The 24421-nt window shown below is 41.3% G+C and overlaps 3 protein-coding genes across 7 annotated transcripts; 1 reads left to right on the top strand and 2 right to left on the bottom strand.

Moving 5' to 3' along the window:
• Positions 1 to 2613: 2613 nt before the first annotated feature.
• LOC109873416 (serine/threonine-protein kinase N2) lies at positions 2614 to 12026 on the top strand. Of its 2 annotated transcripts, none has more exons than XM_031819073.1 (19): positions 2614 to 4051; positions 4332 to 4473; positions 6351 to 6502; positions 6701 to 6923; positions 7043 to 7189; positions 7455 to 7564; positions 7798 to 7941; positions 8049 to 8124; positions 8223 to 8403; positions 8585 to 8726; positions 8898 to 8987; positions 9083 to 9174; positions 9305 to 9481; positions 9613 to 9675; positions 9760 to 9836; positions 9961 to 10103; positions 10289 to 10396; positions 10550 to 10630; positions 10772 to 12026. In XM_031819073.1, the coding sequence occupies exons 2-19, from the start codon at positions 4341 to 4343 to the stop codon at positions 10973 to 10975; spliced, it is 2343 nt and encodes a 780-aa protein (XP_031674933.1). In that variant the 5' UTR covers positions 2614 to 4051; positions 4332 to 4340; the 3' UTR covers positions 10976 to 12026. The 2 variants fall into 2 exon arrangements, with proteins under 2 accessions (XP_031674933.1, XP_031674929.1); XM_031819069.1 differs by having other exon boundaries at positions 6348 to 6502.
• LOC109878034 (probable palmitoyltransferase ZDHHC12) lies at positions 11955 to 13920 on the bottom strand. 4 transcript variants are annotated; one of them, XM_031819123.1, is made up of 5 exons: positions 13753 to 13920; positions 13371 to 13504; positions 13188 to 13277; positions 12866 to 13035; positions 11955 to 12720 (listed from the first exon to the last, which is right to left on the bottom strand). In XM_031819123.1, exons 1-5 carry the CDS (start codon positions 13847 to 13849, stop codon positions 12405 to 12407), a joined length of 807 nt encoding a protein of 268 aa, XP_031674983.1. In that variant the 5' UTR covers positions 13850 to 13920; the 3' UTR covers positions 11955 to 12404. The 4 variants fall into 4 exon arrangements, with proteins under 4 accessions (XP_031674983.1, XP_020325854.1, XP_031674985.1 ...); XM_020470265.2 differs by having other exon boundaries at positions 12866 to 13032; XM_031819125.1 differs by having other exon boundaries at positions 13188 to 13268.
• Positions 13921 to 14197: 277 nt separating this feature from the next.
• On the bottom strand, positions 14198 to 21427 carry LOC109877962 (calcium-binding mitochondrial carrier protein SCaMC-2-B-like). The gene is made up of 10 exons (XM_020470203.2): positions 21061 to 21427; positions 19441 to 19567; positions 19222 to 19309; positions 18983 to 19097; positions 17514 to 17672; positions 16704 to 16856; positions 16415 to 16522; positions 16063 to 16230; positions 15821 to 15971; positions 14198 to 15670 (listed from the first exon to the last, which is right to left on the bottom strand). The coding sequence occupies exons 1-10, from the start codon at positions 21343 to 21345 to the stop codon at positions 15486 to 15488; spliced, it is 1539 nt and encodes a 512-aa protein (XP_020325792.2). The 5' UTR covers positions 21346 to 21427; the 3' UTR covers positions 14198 to 15485.
• Positions 21428 to 24421: the final 2994 nt, after the last annotated feature.

Below are 24421 nucleotides of genomic sequence, written 5' to 3'. Positions count from 1 at the left end.
CAGCCATGCAATCTCAGTAGACAAAATTGGCAGTAGAATGGCCCGTACTGAAGAGCTCAGTGACTTTCAACTGGTACCCTTATAGGATGCCACCGTTCCAACAAGTCAGTTCATCAAATTTCTGCCCTGCTAGAGCTGCCCCCTGGTCAACTGTAATTGCTGTTATTATGAAGTGGAAACATCTAGGAGCAACAATGGCTCAGTCGCCATGTGATAGACCACACAAGCTCACAGAATGGGATACTCACTACCAAGTTCCAGACTGCCTCTGGAAGCAAGGTCAGCACAATAACTGTTCGTCGGGAGCTTCATGAAATGGGTTTCCATGGCAGAACAGCCGCACACAAGCATAAGATCACCATTCGCAATGCCAAGTGTCTGCTGGAGTAGCGTAAAGCTAGCTGCTATTGGACTCTGGAGCGTTCTCTGGAGTGATGAATCACGCTTCATCATCTGGCAGTCCGACGGGCGAATCTGAGTTTGGCGGATGCCATGAGAACGCTACCTGCCCAAATGCATAGAGCCAACTGTAAAGTTTGATGTAGGAGGAATAATGGTCTGGCGCTGTTTTTCATGATTCAGGCTAGGCCCCTTAGTTCCAGTGAAGGGAAACCTTAACGTTACAGGACACAATGACATACAGAAATGGTTTGTCGAGATTGGGGTGGAAGAACTTGACTGACCTGCAAAGAACCCTGACATCAACCCCATTGAACACCTTTGGGATGAATTGGACCGCAGACTGCGAGCCAGGCATAATTGCCCAACATCAGTGCCCAACCTCTCTAATGCTCTTGTGGCTGAATGGAGGAAAGTCCAAGCAGCAATGTTCCAACATCTAGTGGAAAGCCTTCCAAGAATAAGGGAGGCTGTTATAACAGTAAAGGGGCGACCAACTCCATTTTAATGCCCATGATTTTGGAATTAAATGTTCGAAGAGCAGGTGTCCACATACTTTGGGTCATGTAGTGTATATTAACAAAATCAAACAAGATCCTTTAAGATACCAGGAGTATCTTTTAAGAAACAAAATGAAAGATACCTCAAGAGAAAATAAAGTGGTTACTGAAATCCATCTCACAACTTTTCCAGTGAGAAAAAAGAAAAAAAAGGAGGCCATAGAAAATAAACCAAAGAATCAGATGATCAACTATCCAGAAAATAGTGGTTATGGAGTCATACCTGTCAAGGACCACATCACCACACTCACCCGAAGTCTTACAGCTTCAGAATGATGACCTATATGCCCCTCAAATGACTCCACATCTATGTGATTGTTTTGGCCCATAGACCGTAATAATTCAATAATCAGAAGCAGACAAAGCACAACCTTCCACTTCCATCTGCACAGCACTACAGCCATCTCCTAGCTCAATACAGCCCATTGCAGACATACATGAGGGACTGATTTGAAAGTGGTGTGTTGTGAAATATGATGAAGACCCGGACCCGAATATTATACAAGACGTTGATGCAGAGAGATGCGCTCTAGTCAAGTTTTGTGGGAGCCAACTAATTATTTTGGCCAATGAGAGAGGACATTGTGTTGTACCAACCAGAGAGAATGTGCTTGGGCTTGTCCCTGAGCATCATCCAGTGACAAAATGGCATATGATGCTTGATGGCGCAGTCTGGGAGGAAATCTGCTCTCTTGTTAGCAATAGAGTGCGTTAAGGGCAAAACCTAATCTTGAGTAAGCACACACCTGTCTCATGAGTCTGAATCAATTGGCAGCAGCCAGTGAACAATCATTTGTTTAAGGTCAACCAGTGTTTCCAAACTTTACATGTATTTCTGCTTAATACATTGAATCCCAAAATGGTCTAAAAGTTAAAAGTTTACATACACTTTAGCCAAATACATTTAAACTCAGTTTTTCACAATTCCTGACATTTAATCCTGGTAAAAAGTCCCTGTCTTAGGTCAGTTAGGATCACCACTTTATTTTAAGAATGTGAAATGTCAGAATAATAGTAGAGAGAATGATTTATTTCTGCTGTTATTTCTTTCAGCACATTCCCAGTGGGTCAGAAGTTTACATACACTCAATTAGTATTTGGTAGCATTGCCTTTAAATTGTTTTAACTTGGGTCAAACGTTTCGGGTAGCCTTCCACAAGCTTTCCACAATAAGTTGGGTGAATTTTGGCCCATTCCTCCTGACAGAGCTGGTGTAACTGAGTCAGGTTTGTAGGCCTCCTTGCTCACACACACTTTTTCTGTTCTGCCCACATATTTTCTATATGATTGAGGTCAGGGCTTTGTGATGGCCACTCCAATACCTTGACTTTGTTGTACTTAAGCCATTTTGCCACAACTTTGGAAGTATGCTTGGGGTCATTGTCCATTTGGAAGATCCATTTGCGACCAAGCTTTAACTTCCTGGCTGATGTCTTGAGATGTTGCTTCAATATATCCACATAATGTTCCTGCCTCATGATGCCATCTATTTTGTGAAGTGCACTAGTACCTCCTGCAGCAAAGCACCCACACAACAAGATGCTGCCACCCCCATGATTTACGGTTGGGATGGTGTTCTTCGGCTTGCAAGCGTCACCCTTTTTCTTCCAGACATAACAATGGTCATTATGGCCAAACAATTTTATTTTTGTTTCATCAGACCAGAGGACATTTACGACAATGCTAAGTCATTACGACAATGCTAAGTCATTACCATCACGGTACATATTCCTGAGGAAAAGTTGTGTTAAATTACAATTGATATTGATGATTTTCCCATATGTGAACCTTCATTTCTAAAATAATGTAAAATATTGATATTTTGATGTGGTAAATACATGTTTCTGCGTATCATCAATGCATATACGGACATTTAGACATGATGAATACATATAATTAAGAAAACTTCAAAATAGTTTAAAAAAACATGATCTAAAAAAAAAGTGAAATGTTATATTAACAATTTCTGTAATTTTCTTTTAAACTAAAAAAGCAAATCTTATGACGTGGTGGTGGTGACATTTTCCCTCTGGTATTTGGGGTAACCAATAAAAATCGTTATATTCTTAAATAGAATGGTCTCAGCCACTATTAGATCTTGTTCCAGACAGAGTGAAGAAAATATTCAGATAGATAAAAAGCAGTTAAAGAGGTTTCATTTTCAATAACATTTAACATCCAAAAGTGCCCGTATTTGCAAAATCAACCATATAGTCACCTGATTTGATGGTCCATAAAAAAAAATGTTTTTGGTCCCTGGCTGCCTTGCCAACGTTTATCTGAACATCATAATTCATTGCTCGTTCTGTCACCCAGTGCTCATCAATCTTATCCCACACTTCTCCTAGCATAGTGTAAAAATTATAACATAAAGCTATTTTATAAGTGCACATATTTTTACAATTATTACACTGCATGCATCCCATTTAAAACTGGACTTAAAGACATGTCCTTCTGCATAAAGAGCTGACTCCCAGGAGCGTGTGATGTATGTCCCAGGCATTCCCCCATGCTGGAATGGGTTTAGAAAGGCTCTAGCTGGATGCTCTCTGCCTGTCCTGTGGAGAGCGTCTCTGTGTTTGTCTTTGGTTGGTGACAGAGAGGAACATGTGGTTCTGCGCTGGCCAATGCTGAGCCTGGACAGGGACATCAGCACTCACAGACTAACAGCAGTGTTGGCACAGCAGAGGGATCCCTGCCACCCCTGCAGGAAGCCTACACAGGAAAAACACAGTGAGAGAGAGAGAGAGAGAGAGAGAGAGAGAGAGGGAGGGGTGAGAGAGTGATTAGTAACAGAAAGAAGAGGAGAACAGGATGCAGTGGAAGAGGGATTTTGCAGAGCAGTCAGCAGAGAGGCGAAAACAAACACAAGGAAAGACTGCTGTGTGACCAGATTCACAAGATGTAAAGCAGCTTCAGGAGGAACCCTGCCTGCTTGTTTGCCACTGATGCTCTGCAACAACAACAGCAGAGGACTTGTTGTATTTTCAAGGATAGTGAAGGTGGAAAGGTGCAATGTGAGAAGCCCTCCTGTGGCCAAGAGGATGACAAATTAGCCCTTATTCAGCAAGGAGAGACAGGAGTGCTCCGAGGTTAGTGAAGTGCATGGTCATACTACTGTTTTCACCTGGTTTAGGCATGTTTGTATTATTATTTTAGCTCATACAGACCTTTTTTCAGATTGGACACTGGCAGAGCTGAGACTTACACAGATGCCTCTTGTTTTTCAGTTTCTCATTCACCACTATTTTATGACTATCAGAGTATTTATTTTCTTGGATCAATAAACATGGAGCAGGTTTTGTTCAGGTGTACTGTACTGGACTGGGTGTGTTTCCGTATCATTGTGTTAGTGTTATTATCACTTTCCAGGATCTGGAGATGCTGTCTACAGCTCAGCAGATGCTGCAGGACAGCCGTTCCAAGATCGAGCTGATCCGAATGCAGATTATCAAAGTCACCCAGACTGGTGTTGGGGATGGGAGCAGCAACCATGACAGCACCAATCATGGAGGTCAGAGCTTTATGGTACAGTTTAGTTAGGTGTTCATGGTTACAATATACAGTTAACTCAATCCACATCTTTGCACAGAATTGAAAATGCTATCAGGATTGAACTGCCATCACTGCCGTTACTGTCTTGTATCTAACTATAATTTGTTATGTACAGTACATTCGAAAAGTATTCAGACCCCTTTATTTTTCCCACATTTTGATACATTACAGCCTTATTCTAAAATTGATTAAATAAATGTTTTTATTCATCAATCTACACACAATATCCCATAATGACTAAGTGAAAACAGGTATTTCGATTTTTTTGCAAATTATTAAAAATAAAAAACAGAAATACCTTATTTACATAAGTATTCAGACCCTTTGCTATGAGACTCGAAATTGAGCTCAGGTGCATTCTGTTTCCATTGATCAACCTTGAGATGTTTCTACAACTTGATTGGAGTCCACCTGTGGTAAATTAAATTGATTGGACATGATTTGGAAAGACGCATATCTGTCTATATAAGGTCCCACAGTTGACAGTGCATGTCAGAGCCAAAACCAAGCCATGAGGTCTAAAGGAATTGTCTGTAGAGTCAGGATTGTGTCGAGGCACAGACCTGGGGAAGAGTACAGAACATTTTCCGCAAGAACATAGTGGCCTCCATCATTCTTAAGTGGAAGTAGTTTGGAACCACCAAGACTTCCTAGAGCTGGCCGCCAGGCCAAACTGAGCAATCGGGGGAGAAGGGAGGTGACCAAGAATCCTATGGTCACTCTGACAGAGCTCCACAGTTTCTCTGTGGAGATGGGAAAACCTTCCAAAAGGACAACCATTTCTGCAGCGCCAATCAGGCCTTTACAGTATTAGTGGCCAGATGGAAGCCATTCTTCAGTAAAAGGCACATGACAGCCCACTTGCACTTTACCAAAAGGCACCTAAAAGACTCTCAGACAATGAGAAACAAGATTCTTTGGTTTGGTGAAACCAAAATTGAATGCCAAGCGTCACGTCTGGAGGAAACAAGGCACCGCTCATCACCTGACCAATACCATCCCTATGGTGAAGCATGATGGTGGCAGCATCATGCTGTGGGAATGTTTTTCAGCGGCAGGGTATGATAGACTAGTCAGGATCTAGGGAAAGATGAACAGAGAAAAGTACAGAGAGATCCTTGATGAAAACCTGCTTCAGGACCTCAGACTGGGGTGAAGGTTCACCAACAGGACAATGACCCTAAGCACACAGCCAAGACAATGAAGGAATGGCTTTGGGACAAGTCTCTCAATGTCCTTGAGTGGCCCAGCCAGAGCCCGGACTTGAACCTGATCGAACATCTCCGGCGAGACCTGAAAATAGCTGTGCCATGACGCTCCCCATCCAACCTGGCAGAGCTTGAGAGGACCTGCAGAGAAGAATGCGAGAAACTCCCCAAATACAGGTGTGCCAAGCCTGTAGCATCATACCCAAGAAGACACAAGGCTGTAATGCTGCCAAAGGTGCTTCAACAAAGTACTCAATAAAGGGTCTGAATGCTTATTGTAAATGTGATATTTCAGTGTTTTATTTTTGATTAATTTGCAATCATTTCTAAAAGCCTGTTTTTGCTGTGTGTAGATTGATGAGGAAAAAAACAACAATTTAATCAATTTTAGAATAATGCTGTAACATAAGAAAATGTGGAAAAAGCGAAGATGTCTGAATGCTTTCCGATGCTCTGTAGTTCCAGTGTTTGTTTTGCTTGCTATTTTATATGCTGGTAGGATTATGAAAAATGTAAGATCACTGAAAATGACAACTGTATTACCTATGTGAGGATATATCATAATGCTTTCTCTATGCAGTCTAAGTCTGAACATGGCCTGTTTTCTCATGCATCTTTGATCCAGAAGGAAGTACCCCAGTGGGTGTAAATCCCCTGGACATCCATGTGTTTGAGTTAAAACACTATGTCCAGAGAGAGACAGAGGTGGTGAAGGTGGCCAGGGATGTGGTGAAGCAGCTTGAGGAGCTGCCATCCCAGGACCAATTGGCCCTGGCTGAGGTGGGCTAGCTAGAATGTATCTATAAACTATTTGAAAACATTCTAAAAAACAACCTACAAAATTAGTATAATTTCAGAGGGACTAATGAATATTTTGTACAATTAGTTAGTTTGAGAGTGGAAAGAGTCTTGGTTGGAACATTTGTTTTTGTGCCTATGCTATGCATGTATGGGAAAATGCATAAATCTCTCTACCAGGCCCGGTCCCGTGTGCAAGACTCTTCTCAGAAGCTAGATCTTCTGCGACTTTCTCTGGAGCACCGCCTGGGGGAGTCATCTCAGGAGACTCTCCAGGAGCCTGTCACCAAGCAGGGGCTCCCTACAGTATCCCCACCCCCTGAGGGACAACAGCAAAATTGCCTACTTTGCTCCTTCCCCTCCTCCACCTCCTCATCCTTTCTCAAGCCTGCCTCCCTAACAGGTAACTACTCTCTTCAAACCTTACAGGTATTTTATGTCTGTTTATGGATCTGATGTAAAAGCAGAATGATAATGTTTATTTTAAGGCCTGTTCTCCTGATACATGTAATATTTTTGCAGGCACACTTGAGGTCATGCTTTTGGGATGTGAGGACTTGCTGAAATCACTGCCAGGACGAGGCCAAATAACCAGTGGATCTTCTTCTCCGGAGAGCCCACCAGATTTCAATGTCAACAGCCAACCTCATCACACAGAAAACCTCTCCTGTAAGTCCCCATATAAAGGACCTTAGCCCTACACAGCTCTTTAGTGTTAGATTCAACATCCACTACCTCCTCTTCTGTAGGGGAGTGTACTGCGTCTGTATGGCATTAGGGTTAGTGCCCAGAGGGCCAGTGACTTTGTGTTGAAGCTATGGTTGTTGCATTTGAATATCCCAAGTACTGCACCTGTAGAACCATCTCTCCTAAATGTTATTGTAGTCATGGAAGTACAGTATAGGACAGTAATATCAGACTTTCTGTCTGGCAGTGGAGATAAGTGCAGTGTTGAAACTGGATAACAGAGTGGTGGGTCGTACCCACTGGAGACCTTTGAGCAAGCAGGCCTGGAGACAAAGCTTCAGCATCCAACTGGAGCGGGTAAGTAGTGGCAATGAAGTGGGAAATTGATACAACCAGTTGAAGTGGGAGAGGTGACTGGTTGAGGCATAGTTCTTTTAACTGAACACCAGGAGGAACCATTGTACTTCACATAACTGGTTGTATGGGAACTCTATGTAATTGTTGTACATAGTCTGAAAGTGTCTGTATTGGCAAAATACCATATAGTTTCTCAGTTGGGAGATTGCACATGCATCTTTGTGCCCCCACAGTCTCGGGAGCTGGAGATTGGGATCTACTGGCAAGACTGGAGGGTGATGTGTGCAGTCAAGTACCTGCGCCTGGAAGATTTCCTGGACAACCAACGACATACCCTGTGTTTGTGCCTAGAGCCCCAGGGAACACTCTTCACTGAGGTCTGATTCCTTTATATTTCTGAATATGAGATGGCTTTGCCAGAGTTCGGTCTATCAACCAGATACCCATATGTAACAAGCTACTTGTTTTTCTGGTGGCTTTGCAGATTACGTTTGTCAACCCTGTGATTGAGCGCCAACCCAAACTAAGGCGTCAGAGGTGCATTTTCACAAAAGAGAAAGGTACTGTATGTAACCTGGCTGTGGTCACAGATCAAATAGACCTACTCATGTTACTGTTGATGATAAGTGTTGATGGGTGTTCCTGTCCCTCCACTCAGGGAAGAACTTCCTTCGTGCTGCCCAGATGAACATGAACTTTGCCACATGGGGTCATCTGATGATGAGTGTCCTGCCTCAATGTTCCTTTACCACTTTGAGTCCGTCTACTTCCTCTGATGTTGTGGTCAACCCCTCACCTTCTACCAATAAGGCCACTCGGTCAACCCCCCTACTGCCAGGGTGAGAAATTACACATAGCTGCCCATGGAAACAGTAGAAATAGTCAAATAAGTATTTTGTGTAGTGTATTTCTAAGAATATTTGGGTATATGAGTATATGTATTTGAGTATATGTAATATCTTTATCATTGCATGATTTCCCTGAATATATGACCATCACTGTGTTTCTCTATATCTGCAGTGAAGTGCCGGTGATTAGTCTTAACATAAGTGAGGAGCGTTTAGCATTTAAAACGTTTAGCGTTGACCAAGGAAGAAACATACCCAACACGGTGTCAACAGCACAGAACACACCACCTATGCCTACTCTGACAGAAAAAGAGGTGAACATCCATACCAGCTCCACTAAACATAAAATGGTGGTTCCAGTCTATTGTCATCTTGTTAAAGTGAAGTGCATAAAGTGCATTGGTAGACTTGCTATTTGAATAAATGACTGGCCTTGATTGCTTCATGATTCTACCTTCATAGCATATCCGTCTGTCTCTTTTCAGTCCTCCATTGAAAACTACACAGAGAGAACAAGGATGCAGATGGAAGACTTCAAATGTATCTCTGTCCTGGGAAGAGGACACTTTGGAAAGGTCCAGACTTTTTTGCCAACAGAACATTATATTAGAGCACTATATGATTTTGCACAGCCCAATGCTTCATGTACGCCAATGTTCACCCTATCCAGGTACTTCTAGCTGAGTGGAAGAAGACGGGAAAACTCTATGCCATTAAAGCCTTGAAGAAGAGGGATATTGTGACCCGTGATGAAGTGGACAGGTTAATGTTCTTTATTGGGACATATACTATACAATGAATAGCCTTGCTCACCTTACACAAATAAATTAGTGATATACCACAGATAATAACTTATTTACAGTAAGAAATGCTCTTTCTGATGCCTTCACAGTCTTATGTGTGAGAGGAGGATCTTCGAGATGATCAATGCATCGAGGCACCCTTTCCTGGTCAACCTGCACGGCTGTTTCCAGACCAGTGAGCATGTTTGTTTTGTCATGGAGTACTCACCAGGAGGAGACCTCATGATTCACATCCATAATAACGTCTTCTCTGAGTTGCAGACCAGGTGAGTTTTACCCGACAAGCACACACACACACACACACACACACACAAACACACACACACACACACACACATGCACGTGCCATTAAAAAAACATTTGGACAGTGCAAATGTGTATTTTCTTTGTGTTACAGGTTCTACTCAGCCTGTGTTTTGCTGGGTCTAGAGTTCCTGCATCTGAATAAGATAGTTTATCGGTGAGTCGTGTCTATGAGTCATATTAACTAGCACTTAATACAGCTCTGGCTACAGCTTATTTCATGTGCATGTGTTTTTCATAGAGATTTGAAGTTAGACAACTTGCTGATGGATGCAGACGGATTTGTTAAAATCACAGACTTTGGACTTTGTAAAGAAGGTAAAATTATGGTTTATTATATCTTACGACAGGGTTTGTGGTTATGTGTGGAAATGACATATGACAAATTGTATGTGTGTGAGCATTTAGTTAAATGCTGCTCCATCTGTTGTTGTACTGGCAGGGATGGGGCATGGCGACCGGACATCAACATTCTGTGGAACCCCAGAGTTCCTGGCGCCTGAGGTGCTTACTGATGATAACTACACACGAGCTGTGGACTGGTGGGGCATGGGCGTCCTTATCTTTGAGATGCTTGTGGGAGAAGTAAGTCATCAACAGACCAGAAACACACTCCATAAAACACAGTCATAGATTTTTGTAAACAACAACAAAAACAGTCACAAATCAATAATAACAGTACAAATACACAGAAATGTAAAGCTTTATAGTTTCAATGACTGGTGGTCATTCATCAGACTAAAGGGTTCCCCCTCTCCATCTTGTGCCAGTCTCCATTCCCAGGAGAAGATGAAGAGGAGGTGTTTGACAGCATAGTTAATGACGATGTTCAGTATCCTGGATGCCTCTCTCCAGACTCCATCTCCATCATTCAAAAGGTAACAACCTCTCCTTTCTCTGCTCATTCTGTCTCTCATATTTTTATATATTCGGAAACCGTTCAGAAATAGTTTTGTTCTGAAAATATCAGTGTTTGAACCATCCCCCTGTCTGTGCATGCTGATCCCTAATCAAACCCCTCCTCCCTGCAGCTTCTTAAGAGGAATCCAGAGAAAAGGCTGGGAGCCGGAGAAGGGGACGCAAATGAAGTCAAGGAAGAGAAATTCTTCAAGGTAATTTAGTTCAAATAAAATCATTTTCAATCCATGCTTTTAGATATACTGTAAATGCATCAACCTTATCTTTGAGATGCTTGTAGGAAAATAACTTATATTTTGCAATTTAACCCTGCACTGTATCTATTTGACAAACAGACTATAGACTGGGATGCACTGCTAGCTAAAAAAGTGAAACCTCCGTTCCTGCCAAAAATTAAGGAGTCTGTGGATGTCAGTAACTTTGACAGCGAGTTCACGAGTCTCCAGCCGATCCTGTCACCTCCTCCCGTGTCCTGCAGCCTCTCCCCTGAGCAGCAGGAGGCCTTCGCAGATTTTGACTTCTCAGCCCTGCATGGATGAAGCAATCAGAGACCAGGGTTGCATCCAGCTCATGAAATGGTTGCATGAACAGTTCCATAGCACAACCTTTTCATAACTGACAATAACTGAATGTAGCTCGCCCCAACGGTACATGTAGATGAGGCGGACTGTCCTCACTGCCATCATCAACAAACTCAACCAAGCAGGATATGGGATATTCTGCAGGTGGAAAGTAATTTGAATGCAACCCTGGTATTTCTGTGCCATGAATTAGTCTGACGGCCAGGTTCTATGACTGTTTCATTGTTTATAGTACCCAGTGATATCCAAACATTAACACTAGTGTGTAATGCTCTGGATTTCACTCAAATACAATTGGCTGCCATCTACGAAACATAACAGATTTGATGATCGGTCTAATGTGGACAGAATTTGAGCATGCTTTGTGGCCTTTGCTTATTTTGCTATTATCAGATAACTGTTCCCTTTAGAGAGGTACACGCTGCCATTTCTATGCATCACTGTGAGAGGCTTTGCCCACTGCCTTGACTGAGCAAATGAAAAAGGCTATTTATTCCTGTTACAATGTCTTTTCAAAATGTTGTTCTGTGTGAAGATGAAATATTCCATGTTCTCATATCTGGGTCCAGTCATTCCCTACCAATGTGTGTTTAACTACTAACTCCTACTAACATATCTACTTTCTACCTACCAGCCAATTTATTATTTTTAGTGTGACTAAAATGTGCATGGCACACTTGTGAACTTAGTTTTATGTAGACATTTTCATGAGAGAAGCCATTAAATAAGGTAGCCATATTTATGAATAAACCAATATTGTGGGATTGAGCACTTAATGCAATAACGAGTGAGATTGTAAAGTGAGAGGCTGATAGTTGATTATGATAGAAATAGTATTTATTTTGCTATTAAAACGGTTCAATAGTTGCTGCTAATAATTATGCATTACTGTATGAATGTATGTGGATTACCACAAAGAAATGTATATGAGACAAAATGAATGCATATTCATTGAAATCATTAGTGTTTTATTGTGTTGTCTATGTCAATAAATACAAAAATATGAATACATTATTTCCAATTAATGAAAGAGTGAAAAGTTTTATCAAAGAATACAGGTAAAAATTCTAACGTTTCAACATATTATAAAACAGAGTACTAAAGTTAATGCATAACATTTTTTATCAACACCTTTCAATATTACAGTACATCATTAGTTCAACGTGGAAAATAGCATACTCAATGACTCACGATAAACTGTCACTCAGTTAAACAAAACAATAAAAAATACCTAGGACCATATATTACATAAATATCAAAATATTAGGCAACTTCAACTTTGCAAAAAATCTCAATTATGGGGGAAGCAGAATGGAAGGCCTACGCGGTGCCACGACCCTGGCTTAATCCTATAGCCTGGTATGGGCATGTTGTCTGTAGAGTGAGGTCAGACGTGATTGTGGCTCCCTCTGTAGTACACCTGCTCCCACACCACAGTTCGGCACATGCAGAAGAAGTCCCAAAGATTACAGAGAATGCCACGATCAAAGGGGTTCTCCTCGTCACTGTAGCTCTTCAGGTAGGTGATCCGGTGGCGGGACATGAACTCCCAGGTGGTGGAATTGATGGAGATCAGATAGAGGTGGCAGCCCAGGAGCAGGACCACCACCAAGGACAACACACCTACAACACACAGCGCTGCCAGCAAAAACCCATTCACAATGAGCCACAGTTTCCAAGTGCCAGAAGAATGGAAACCTGACCTGAAAGACAGAGTACATCAAATGATATTGACATCAATAATACAACAAGGGAACTATTGCGTATGTGGGACAAATAGTATTTAATCTACATTGCAATAATAATACCTCATAGCTACTTTCATCAGGTTAAATCACCCACACTCACCAAGCAATCTGCAATGCCCAGAGTAGAGCAAGCAGCTGAACAGCCAGATAGATGATGAAACAGCGGTGGTTTCTCTCACCCACACAATTCTCTATCCACGGACAGTGATGGTCAAACCGTCGCACACAATGTTTGCAGGCCTGGCAGTGCTTAGCTCTCATGGGCTGCTGCTTGAGACAAAGAGGAGAGAACAAGGAGTCATACATACTAACATCAACATAGCACACCCCCAATATGTCATCTCATCTGTGATCCAAGATTGTAGTTATTAAGTTATTAATGATCTAACTGCAACTGGATGGTATTCTTCCTGCTGTCCTACCTGTAGCAGACAGTAGCCACACCGGCGCAGGCGAGGTATGGGGTTTTGAGGGATCATCTCCTCCAATTCTTCACCTGAGCCCTGGGCATACTCACACATTCAAAGACAAATATGTAACATCAGTATGGAATACATCTTATCAGAAGGGGTTTTGGGGGAGGGTTAATGAGGGTTAAGGCTCACCTTGACACTGTCAGAAAGAACAAAGCCCGGGTCCATCAGAGAGACAGTGAAATACAGCATCACTGACAGCAGGACTAGCAAGGAAAACACTACAGGCTGCATCAACTCTCCATTCTCCCTTTGTCTTCGGAGATCTTAACAGGCAAAATATAAACTTACTTAAACACCACATAAATCCAACACGTGGGAGGTTGTGTTGTTAAAATTACTATTGTATTCGCTGTGACTAAAATATATGGCTGAGAGCAACCACTTTATCTAGCCTGCAAGCTATCAAGAGTATTGTTTTCATAATGTCTCCAGTCTGTGTTGCCTGGTAAGCTAACGTTAGCTAACTAAATGGCTAATTAATATGGTTTGCCTCGAAGAGACGCTAACTTACCGGTGTCATGTAAGAATAGTATCAGTGTAATAACCCATGTTAGGAGGACATGTGCGGTCCTAATTAGAAAACCAGATCGAAACACGTTTTTAAACATCGTTGCATGATTGAACGAACACTAGCTAGTTTTATTTGCGACTTCCTGTTCTGGTACTGCATGTCGTTTGTGTCAAACTTAGTACTGAAATCAATGGGGGGAAAGGGTGGTGTCAACTCTAAAATCGGAGTCGTTTTAATAAAATACCCTTATTGAACATCCAGCCACAAGAACACACACGCGAGGAGTCAAGAAATACACGTGAATATTATACAATACTTTTCATTTATTTGCTCAAAGAACATTGTACAAAATGGCTCATAATTTTTTTTTTAATTAATACAATTATTATTTACAGAAGTTGAAGTGAATTCCCAGTTTCAATCTAAAGTTAATGCAAAACACTCAAGTGTCTCCAGCATGAATTAAAGTGCATTAGTATTACTCATCGATCTTCTCAAAGCTCTAAAATCATGTTTGGTTTTAGGTATAAAGACAATGATTAAGTGTCCTGACAACCAAGACTCTCCTGATCTTGACTTGAGCTCATATACAGAGATTTGCAGAAGTAATTATTGTGCATTTCCATAATAACCAACTAAATGTAAATGGACAAACTATTACAGTTATATATTAAGTGAAAATATGCAGGACGGACTAGAGCAATAATTTATTGCATGATTTGCATTGAAAACGTTTATAAATACATGCTCTTTAACATTGCATAAGAAGCCAATGAGATCTTATTTTGCAAACACACCCACAATACTTGTACATAATATGGCTCTCTCTAGTTATCCATAACAATCAAACCTATGAACATAAAGCCAGTTAGTGCTGTGTTCTGAACAACAAAAAACATGCCATTCTTAACTGTCACACCCAGACAATAAAAAACACGCCATTCTTAACGGTCATACCCAGACAATAAAAAACATGCCATTCTTAACTGTCATACCCAGACAATAAAAAACATGCCATTCTTAACTGTCATACCCAGACAATAAAAAACATGCCATTCTTAACTGTCATACCCAGACATTAAAAAACAAAAATAAATGGCAGTGTGAATAAATTGTCTATCTGCACCAAGTGAGAAGGGGAAATAATCACCACGTGCTTTTTCCCAATTTCTTATATTCTAGGAACATGAACAAATATAATTTTCATATCAGGCAAATGTGGGAGGGATAACCAATAACTACTCAGAAAACCCATTAATGCTAAGGAAAATGTCTGAATACATAATGTTAGTCAAAAACATTTGTTGTGCATTACTGAAGTAGTTTCTACTTAATGAGTCTGGTGCAGTTTGCACTGTTGCATAGCCTCATTTACTGAGTGAAACCAAAGACAGGAACATTCTTACAGAGGCACAAAACCACAAACTGGAAACAGCAAGAATTGTCAAATTCTGGTAATAACTCAACAATTGATCTTCTAAAATAAACTATTAAATAATATTAGAAATAGCAATATTGAGGGACGCCGCCCCCCTCCATTTCAGCTCACAGAGTTGATACCTTGTCTTTTCATTCTATTATCCCTTGTTCTACTCCATCTTCTGGCATTCATAGAATGAGATGGCTCCACAAACCATAAGTGTTAGAGATTCCTTAGCCTCAACTCGGAGGGATCTCACTCACGCACGCACACATATCAAAGCTGAACCATTCAGATGTCGTGAGTCACCTTCTCATCGCGACTTAACTCCCAGCGACATCTTCAGGTTCTCGTACACCACATAGCTGATGCTGACAGCTGGAATGACCTTCAGGAAGTTAGGGGCCAGGCCCCTGTAGAGGCCAGTGGCCCCTTCTGTCTGAATGATTTGTTTGAAGAGCCCTGACATTGTCATCTGTGGGCTGCCCTCCATCATGGCTATAGGAGAGACATGGCACACAGTCAGCATTAGAGCCAAAGGAACAGCAAAACTGGTAGTTATTTATAACTGCATCTCAATAAAATAAGGACGATTTAATATATTTGAATATAAGCAGTGTAAATTAGGTGTATTGTTGAAGGTCTCACCTTGTGCCTGCATGCGGGTCCTGACCAGGGCTAGGGGGTAGCTGGCCAGCTGACCACAGGTGCTGGAGATTGTGCCACAGCCAAGCAGAACTAACACTCCCGGGTCAGTACTTTTGGTGCCATACTTTTCTAACCAGGAGTTCTTCAATGTCTGTGGAAAAAAGAACAGTCAGATAATTCCAAATGGAGCATACAATGCAGTGAAAACAGCTTTGTAAAGTTATATCCGGGTCTCTTCTTACCTCATACACAGCCAGGTCGATTCCAGCGTAGGGGATGATGCCCATCATGTTGGGGATAAAGCCCTTGTAAAAGGCACCCAGTCCCTCTCTCCTAAAGATGTTCTTTGCACAGTCAGAGATGCCAGAGTACTGACCAGTCTTTCGCAAGGCAAGCCGTGTTTTCAGAACCTTGTGTTCAGAAATGAAAGACTATGAAAATCTAGCAGGTGGCATGTAATCAGATTGAAAACATTGGCATTACTAATTTATTCGCAAATCAATCATGCATTTTTGTCCTTTCTATCCTGACAACAATAATAGATGTAATCATCCCAGGTCTATGCTAGGGGGGGGATGATTGATGGCTGCTCACCTCCATGGGGTAGATGGTGCTCTGAGCGATGACTCCAGCCATAGAGCCAGCTACAAAACGCTCCAGGATGCCAAGTGTCTCCTTATCACTGCCAATCAAACGCTTGATCTGTGCCAGAGAGTTTTTCAGTTGAAAGGAGAGAGGGGAGAAAATAAGATGGGGCAGACACTGGTTAGAACATGAACTTGGTCCTCACTTCAGAAATTGAGATTAAGGAATTATAATAATGGTTTATATATCATTTTAAAAAGAGTAATAGAAATTAAGAAAATGATATAGGAGCAAGTACCTGCTCATAAGCCATGAACTTAATGGCAGTTTCAGGTGCAATTTTGACGATGTTCATTCCGTTCCCTCTCCACAGCGACCTCATCCCACCTTCTTTGATCATCTGGGTGAGCCCACTCATGATGCACATGTTGTTGCTACTGGAACCATGGACCTGACAAGTAAAGAACATCAATGTTTATCATACAGAAGTCACATGAACAATAACACAATTAGGGGCGTATTCTGAATTGAGATCTGTGAGCTTAACGCAAATGTTCATGCACATCTTCCATTGATGCCAATTCATGATTTAGATGAAAGTTGGCCTTTTAGTGTCATAACATTTCTTCAGTTATCCGGCATAGGCTTTGAGAATGTGAACATATTTGCTCAACGGGGGGGGGGGGGAATCAGTGTGGAACAAGTCAGGGTTCTGGAATCAGTTGTACCAACACAAAGATGACGCTAGACGACTTGTTCAAACAGACCCACTAACGCCAATCAGGGGTTACTGATCCCCACATTGCGATCACGTAAAAGCAGATCTAATCTCTCCTGATGCAGCCAATCACAACTCACCAGAGACGATGTGCTGGCTCTTAGCCACTAACATTGGTCAGCTAAATGAGCCGGTGGGAACGAACAGCCCCCAGGACTCTTGCCCTCTGTTCTGGCAATAATCTACGTACTCATTAACCCATGTATGGCTCTTAGGTAATAAATAAATTGGTTATTGAGGGCTGGTGTACCATTACTAGGACTCAAACTGTTGTTGGGAATACATGGCTGTCATACTATCTATTAAGATAGTAGATCAAGGGCTTCTTACCTGCATGAGTACTTTGAGTCGGTCTAAGGGGGCGGTGAATGTTCGGGACACTGCTCCTGCACCTCCGCCTGCAACCAGATGCCTCCACCACATTCCTGTCAGTTTTTCCTCTGTTGTGAAGTCATCAGGCACCATCAGATTCTCACCTACATCAAAGAGCTACAGAGAGTAGAAAGATATAGAACATGAGTATTATTATACACTATTATCTTCTCTTTTGGCCCAAAAGACATTGGAGCTATCTAAGAGCAGTTTGCAATTATAAATATAGTCAAGCTATTTATTATTGTTTTAAAAGGGGGGGGGGGGGGGTGACTGAACATTTTTCAGTGTGTGTGATTTCTAAGGCCCCATGTATACACAAAACAGGGAAGAGTGGTATTGACAGTGAAATGTGCAGTGTGCGTCTGCCCTCATCCCTCATGAGGCTTTAGGTCCGTGATTACTTCATGTTCTGTGTTAGGAAGCAAGTTGAATTCTGTTGTTTCCTGCTCTGTTATTTCTGGGACATTTCTTTGTAATCTGATATCAAACCAGAGAGAAAATAAGGGCGTTTGTGCTTTGATGTCATGGTTCAGACTGCTGATATTATAAGGGTATAGAATAGAGTGCATGTTCCCTTCTTGTAAAGCTATCTATTACATAATGACAATCTGAGTCAGCCAGCGAGACTCCGACTCTAGACATAGCTTTGGGTACAAGTCCCTACAGAGGTGCCTTTGCAAAGCCCATGCCAGAGTACAGGCTCTATCCCCCTGAAGCTTTACCATGCCAGAGATGAATCACCAGCTGAAAACTATTTCATGATTGCCAAGTTGATATTAAAATCATGCTATATAAGTGTGAGTAACACTACTGGCATGAGATGGTCAGGCCAAAGTGACTTGAGTGAATGCCGTGGGACATTTTCCTTGGCCTTTGTTTTGGGTGGTCATCCCATCTCCAAGCAATGCTTCCGAATATTTTGTTGCCCCCGCTCGGCTTATAAATGTTGTTCTGTAGCTCGACACATAGGAGGAGGTAAACAGGCTAAGATTTAGAGCTGGCTTTTCTTATTAAGACATACTGTATTTCATTACCCCACCCGCATGCTGCCCAAGAACACACTGTCCTGTGAAAGTGGTTCTGAATACCGAGGGGATAATTTGAGTGTCCTCTTAACACTTTACAAACGTAATAAACATTTTACACAAGGGATAATTAAAACTGTAATCAACATTTGATATACAAAGGGGTAATTCATGATTCTTGTAAATCATTACATTACATTCAGAGTGTTCCTGTCCTATTTAAACACTAATAAGACTTAAATGGTGAGGCACGTCCATTCACAGTGTTAATCTATGTAATAGGATTAACATCCCTATTCACAATTTTGTGAATGAGTGTACTCAAATTAACGTGAAATAGAATTGTTCCCTGCTTGCTGGATAGCTAGTTCACACCCCCCGTCCTCCCACCCTTCTCACCGTGGAGTGTTTCCAGTAGAGGGTGATCTCAGGGATGTTGTTCTCTTTGGGGTGTAGCAGAGGGTAGTTGCTCCACTCATTCCAGTCGATGGTCATTGTGCCATTCTTATCCATGCTATTGCCAAAGATGAAAACAAAACCATAAACTCTTGAGAATATGAATCAAACTGGTAACAAAAGACATACTGACAAGATTGACCAAAATCTTAAGGGAACACTGCTCCGTTATAATATCTTACCATTGTAGGATCTTCTCGGCATGCTGCTGTGATATGTGAACACCAAGGTCCTGGAGTGACTCCATGATTTCCTTAGAATATATTTGACCTGAATCACAATGGAAGAAGACAATTCATCACCAATCAGAAGTCCACCTAAATCAGAAAAAAAACATTTGAATTGTGTGGTAGCTAAGGTATGTCCCCAAACTAACAGTTGATTTGTGGATAATTGCATACCAGCTCTCCTTCTGTCCAGGCTCTTGAAGACAAGTCTCAGGTCTTTCTCATGATCCTTCAAATAGTTCACAAACTCCTCAAAGACCATCTGCTCATCCAGGTCCTTATCTGCAATTTTCACTACTTTCTGCAGAGGCAAACAAAACCAAATGATCAACAACAGTGGAAAGGCACACTGACCTGCTTTCTATTATGAGACATTATAGAGGGGCCGATTGAAAATCAATCAACTGTAGTAAGGCCTAGACTGGGGGCTTCTCTGGAGGTGGACAATACTAATGGAATGTATTGTAAGCACCTGGAAGGAGGGTAAAGTGTGAATAATGTCATTCTCGATGGTGTCATCACCTTAATGTCCAGTCACGACAAACCATTTCAGCAATGTCTCTGAGAGGCAAAGACCACAAAGGTCATATGTTGAAAGCATGCGGACTCAAATCTAGGCTAACCTGTCCTACATTCACTGTCAAATGTGACATATGCCTGGATAGAAGGAATGTACTCTATGGGAACACTGTCACATACTGTATTTCAATACAGTAAATCAAATATCAACACCGGCCCTATTTTAGACCAGGTAGACAGGCTTAGTGTGAGTTCGCAGGATATAGATAGATGTCCCAGGCACTATTACCCACCCCTGAAGGGGGGCTCAATCCACAATGCCAAACTCGGCAATCAACACCATGCCTTGTCTATGATAAGTGGGTCAAACAGTCTTGGGGGTCTTGAAGCTCCAGCCAAGTCTTGCATGCAATTATTTAATCATTCCATCATCTTCCAGTGATTTCTTTATGCTAATTTGCAACCCTGAATCCGATGGTTTAGGGCTCCAGGTCAATGATACTTGATTATATCAATAAGAGGGTCTTGCAGGCCAATGGTTTTAATTTACAAGCCCTAGGAACCATCAATGTGTAGCCAAACAATAATAATCCACCTATGCACTATTTGATCTTTTGATGATAAATAGTTGAGTTATTCAATGAACTTAAACACCTTCATGAAGTAATTAATTTAAAAAATATATTAAGGAGCATCATTATGTTTAACATTATATTCAGATAGGTGCACTAAATTGCATGGGAGCACTGGGTAGATGTAGAGTTTGACTAAAGTTAGTGCTACCTGGGATCATTGGGACGTTCCTATCTTTAACCTAACTCCTACTTTTACCCTAAATTTAGCCCAACCCTTACCGTTTTAAATGACGTGAGTTGGGACGTCCCAAAGATTCCGTTTATACCTTTTCCCTTTGACAAACGCATAGCCATGAAACGCCGCCCATGTATAAAATGCATTTCTTAAAAAGTAATTTTAAACCAACACACTACTAACCTTATGCCGAACTTTAAATTAAGACCAAAAAGGAAATTTGAGTAATTCATTTTTACTTTATAGGCCATTTTGACTTTGACTGTGGTAACTAATGGAAACCGTGACAAACCCCGAGTGCAGGAAGAAGGGGTTTGTACTTACAGGAAACTACGACAGCGTGATCGTTACAAATATGTGTAATTTCCAGGAATAACCAAATACAACACTCAAAATGTAAAACTTGATGTGAACCCCGCTGATGCATAAAGACATGTAAGTAAAATAATATGCTGCAAGTTTTACCTTTCTCCATTTCCGATAAGTAGAAAACTCTTGTGAAGGTAGAAACACACTCAATTTGAAGAGCGATTTCAACTCCGATGGTAGTCCATTGGACTCAAAATACTCGAATTCAGCCGCATCCGAATTCGGAACAGGCACATAAAGGCACAGGCCAAGCATATTTAAAGTAAAGGTAAACACGTTCCACAATAAATAAATAGCTAGTAAGTACACCAAAGACTGTTCAACTTCGCGTGTTAATACTAAAATGCCGGTAAGGAAGTGCGTTGTGTTATAGAAACCCATGAAACCACTCCCTTTTAAAAATAGACCTATTTCATTGGCTCCTACGATGTATTTTTTCCCCACTCGGCAACGTAATTTGCTCGAACCACCACTGTATCATTCCATTGCGCCCTTTACGCAAGATCAAGGCAAATACATTCAAAGATGGCCTGAGTTCAACCAACATATCATAATAACAACATTCTGAGAATGTCCAGCTTAGACAGAACATACATTCAGTTCCTTGAACTGGTATGTTCCTTGGATTATTATTCAGCCTGTTAGTAACAATGTTTACAACTCTAGGAATTCTGAGATAAGATGATAAAAGGCACATCAAGTTATGTGTTTAATACCAACATTCTAGGAGGACTACATATCAGAATTGAGGCAGTAAATATGCCTAAAGAGAATAAAAAGTCATCAACAGATTTAAAACGTTTAATATGTGCATTTTTATATATATTTTTTACATGGGGGTTGTATGTCCTGCAAAGGTCTGCACTTGTCCCACCAGACACTAAAGAACATCATGAAGTTGTGTTGTAGAATGGTGAAAACATGCCCAGATTTAAATGCCAGAGGACAAGCGCCAAGTACTACTTGCATTTGAAAATGTCACATGTTGCATTTGATCCATTGTTGACATTTTGTTGGTGGTCCAGTCTGAGGGTATGCACAAATTATGGAGTGTGATAATTAACAGAGACAAGTGCAGGTAATTATATAAACAGTAATAACATGTTTTGCAGGATACGTTTTATGGAACCCATTGGTCTATTGACATGGGTAGCCCTTCCCTGCAGTTAAATTACCCAGTGGCCTCATGGGTGGAATGTTAATAATGTTAATTATGAATAAATATAAATTAAAAAATTAAAAAGCCAAACATTTGGTGTTTGTTTGTGAAACGGTTTGGTTATATTTCAGTATTCTGTGATGTATATAAAGTGTAACATTGTGATGCAAACTCAAAATCAAACACATTTCAACTGTATCTGATATGGTACAGGTGTCTTATTCTTTTTAAGCCCATAACCATGTGTGTGAGGTGTATACTTCTGTTTCAAAGTAGATTTGTTTAAGACTACCAAGAAACACTGTGTGTCCCTAATTTAGCCCACTGCTGTAAAAGGTTGTGTTTTCATTAAAAGACACCCCCCCCCTCTCATAATCTGTACCCAAAAACAATTCTCAGTAAATGTAATGTAAATGTAGCATATGAAAAAGTGTAGTGTTAATATTTAAGTCTAACATGAGTTCTCATGAGAATTTATGGTCGTAGTCTCGGTACATATTTACTATTCAAAGAACATGGCACCTCTTAGGCAATAAAATCTTTAGAGATTGCAATAACTCTGGGACAACAATAGTTTGACAGGCAAGCTTCAGGGATACCAATTTGGAGTTACAGGGCTTTATGGCATACCTAGATTCCAGTGCAAGCCCAGTGCGAGCAGGACCTCATCACAATGAGCATTCCAATGGAACTGAAAAGTGCAGCCCTTTCATTGTTTAGGATCTCTCTGCCACGTGTAAACACAGGCATTTTAATTATTATTGTTTTAGCAAGGCGAGAGCAAATTGACCAACTTATAAGAATAATGTACACTACATGACCAAAAGTATGCGAACTTCTCATTCCAAATCAAATTGTATTGGTCACATACACATGTTTAGCAGATGTTTTTGTGGGTGTAGCGAAATGCTTGTGTTTCTAGCTCCAACAGTGCAGTAATATCTAACAAAAAATATCTAAACATTTCACAACAATACACACAAATCTAAGGTAAAGGAATGGAATTAAGAATATATAAATATTTGGATAAGCAATGTCGGAGTGGCATAGACTAAAATACAGTAGAATAGAAAACAATACAGTATATACAGTATACATATGAGATTAATAATGTTGACATATTTTGCATTACTCAAGTGACTAGTGTTCCATTATTAAAGTGGCCAGTGATTTCAAGTATATGTATATAGGGCAGCAGCCTCTAAGTTACAAGTGATGGCTATTTAAAAGTCTGATGGCCTTGAGATTGAAAAACAGCTTCTGTCTCTCGGTCCCAGCTTTGATGCATCTGTACTGACCTCGGCTTCTGGATGATAGTGGGTTGAACAGGCATTGGCTCAGGTGGTTGTTGTCCTTGATGATCATTTTGGCCTTCCATGGGAATTAATATGGAGGTGTTCCTCCCTTTGCTGCTATAACAGCCCCCACTCTTCTGGGAAGGCTTTCCTCTAGATGTTGGAACATTGCTGCAGGGACTTGCTTCCATTCAACCACAAGTATTAGTATTAGGCACTGATGTTTGGCGATTAGACCTGGCTTTGGTCAGCGTTCTAATTAATCCCAAAGGTGTTCGATGAAGTTGAGGTCAGGTATCTGTGCAGGCCAGTCAAGTTCTTCCACACTGATCGCGACAAACCATTTCTGTATGGACCTCGCTTTGTGCACGGCGGCATTGTCATGCTGAAACAGGAAATGGCCTTCCCCAACCTTCTGACACAAAGTTGGAAGCACAGAATAGTCTAGAATGTCATTGTGTGCTGTAATGTTAAGATTTCCCTTCACTAGAACTAAGGGGCCTAACCCGAACCATGAAAAACAGCCCCAGACCCTTATTCCTCCTCCATCAAACTTTACAGTTGGCACCATCATGCATTGGAGCAGGTAGCATTCTCCTGGCATCCTCCAAACCCAGATTAGTCCGTCGGACTGCCAGATGGCGAAGATAACGCGTTTCCACAGCTCCAGAGTCCAATGGCAGCGAGCTTTACAACACTCCAGCTGACGCTTGGCATTGCGCATGGTGATCTTAGGCGTGTGTGCAGCTGCTCGGCCGTGGAAACTGATTTCAAGAAGCTCCCGACGAACAGTTATTGTGGTGACATTGCTTCCAGAGGCAGTTTGGAAGTTGGTAGTGAGTGTTGCAACCGAGGACAGACCATTTTTCTGCCCCAGAGCACTCATTGGTCCCATTCTGTGAGCTTGTGTGGCCTACAGTACCACTTCATGGCTGAGCCGTTGTTGCTCCTAGACATTTCCACTTCACGATAACAGCACTTACAGTTGACCGGGGCAGCTTTA

Source organism: Oncorhynchus kisutch, linkage group LG3 (assembly GCF_002021735.2).
Source record: "Oncorhynchus kisutch isolate 150728-3 linkage group LG3, Okis_V2, whole genome shotgun sequence".
NCBI classification, from domain to species: domain Eukaryota; kingdom Metazoa; phylum Chordata; class Actinopteri; order Salmoniformes; family Salmonidae; genus Oncorhynchus; species Oncorhynchus kisutch.
This window is presented reverse-complemented; position numbering and strand designations above follow the sequence as displayed.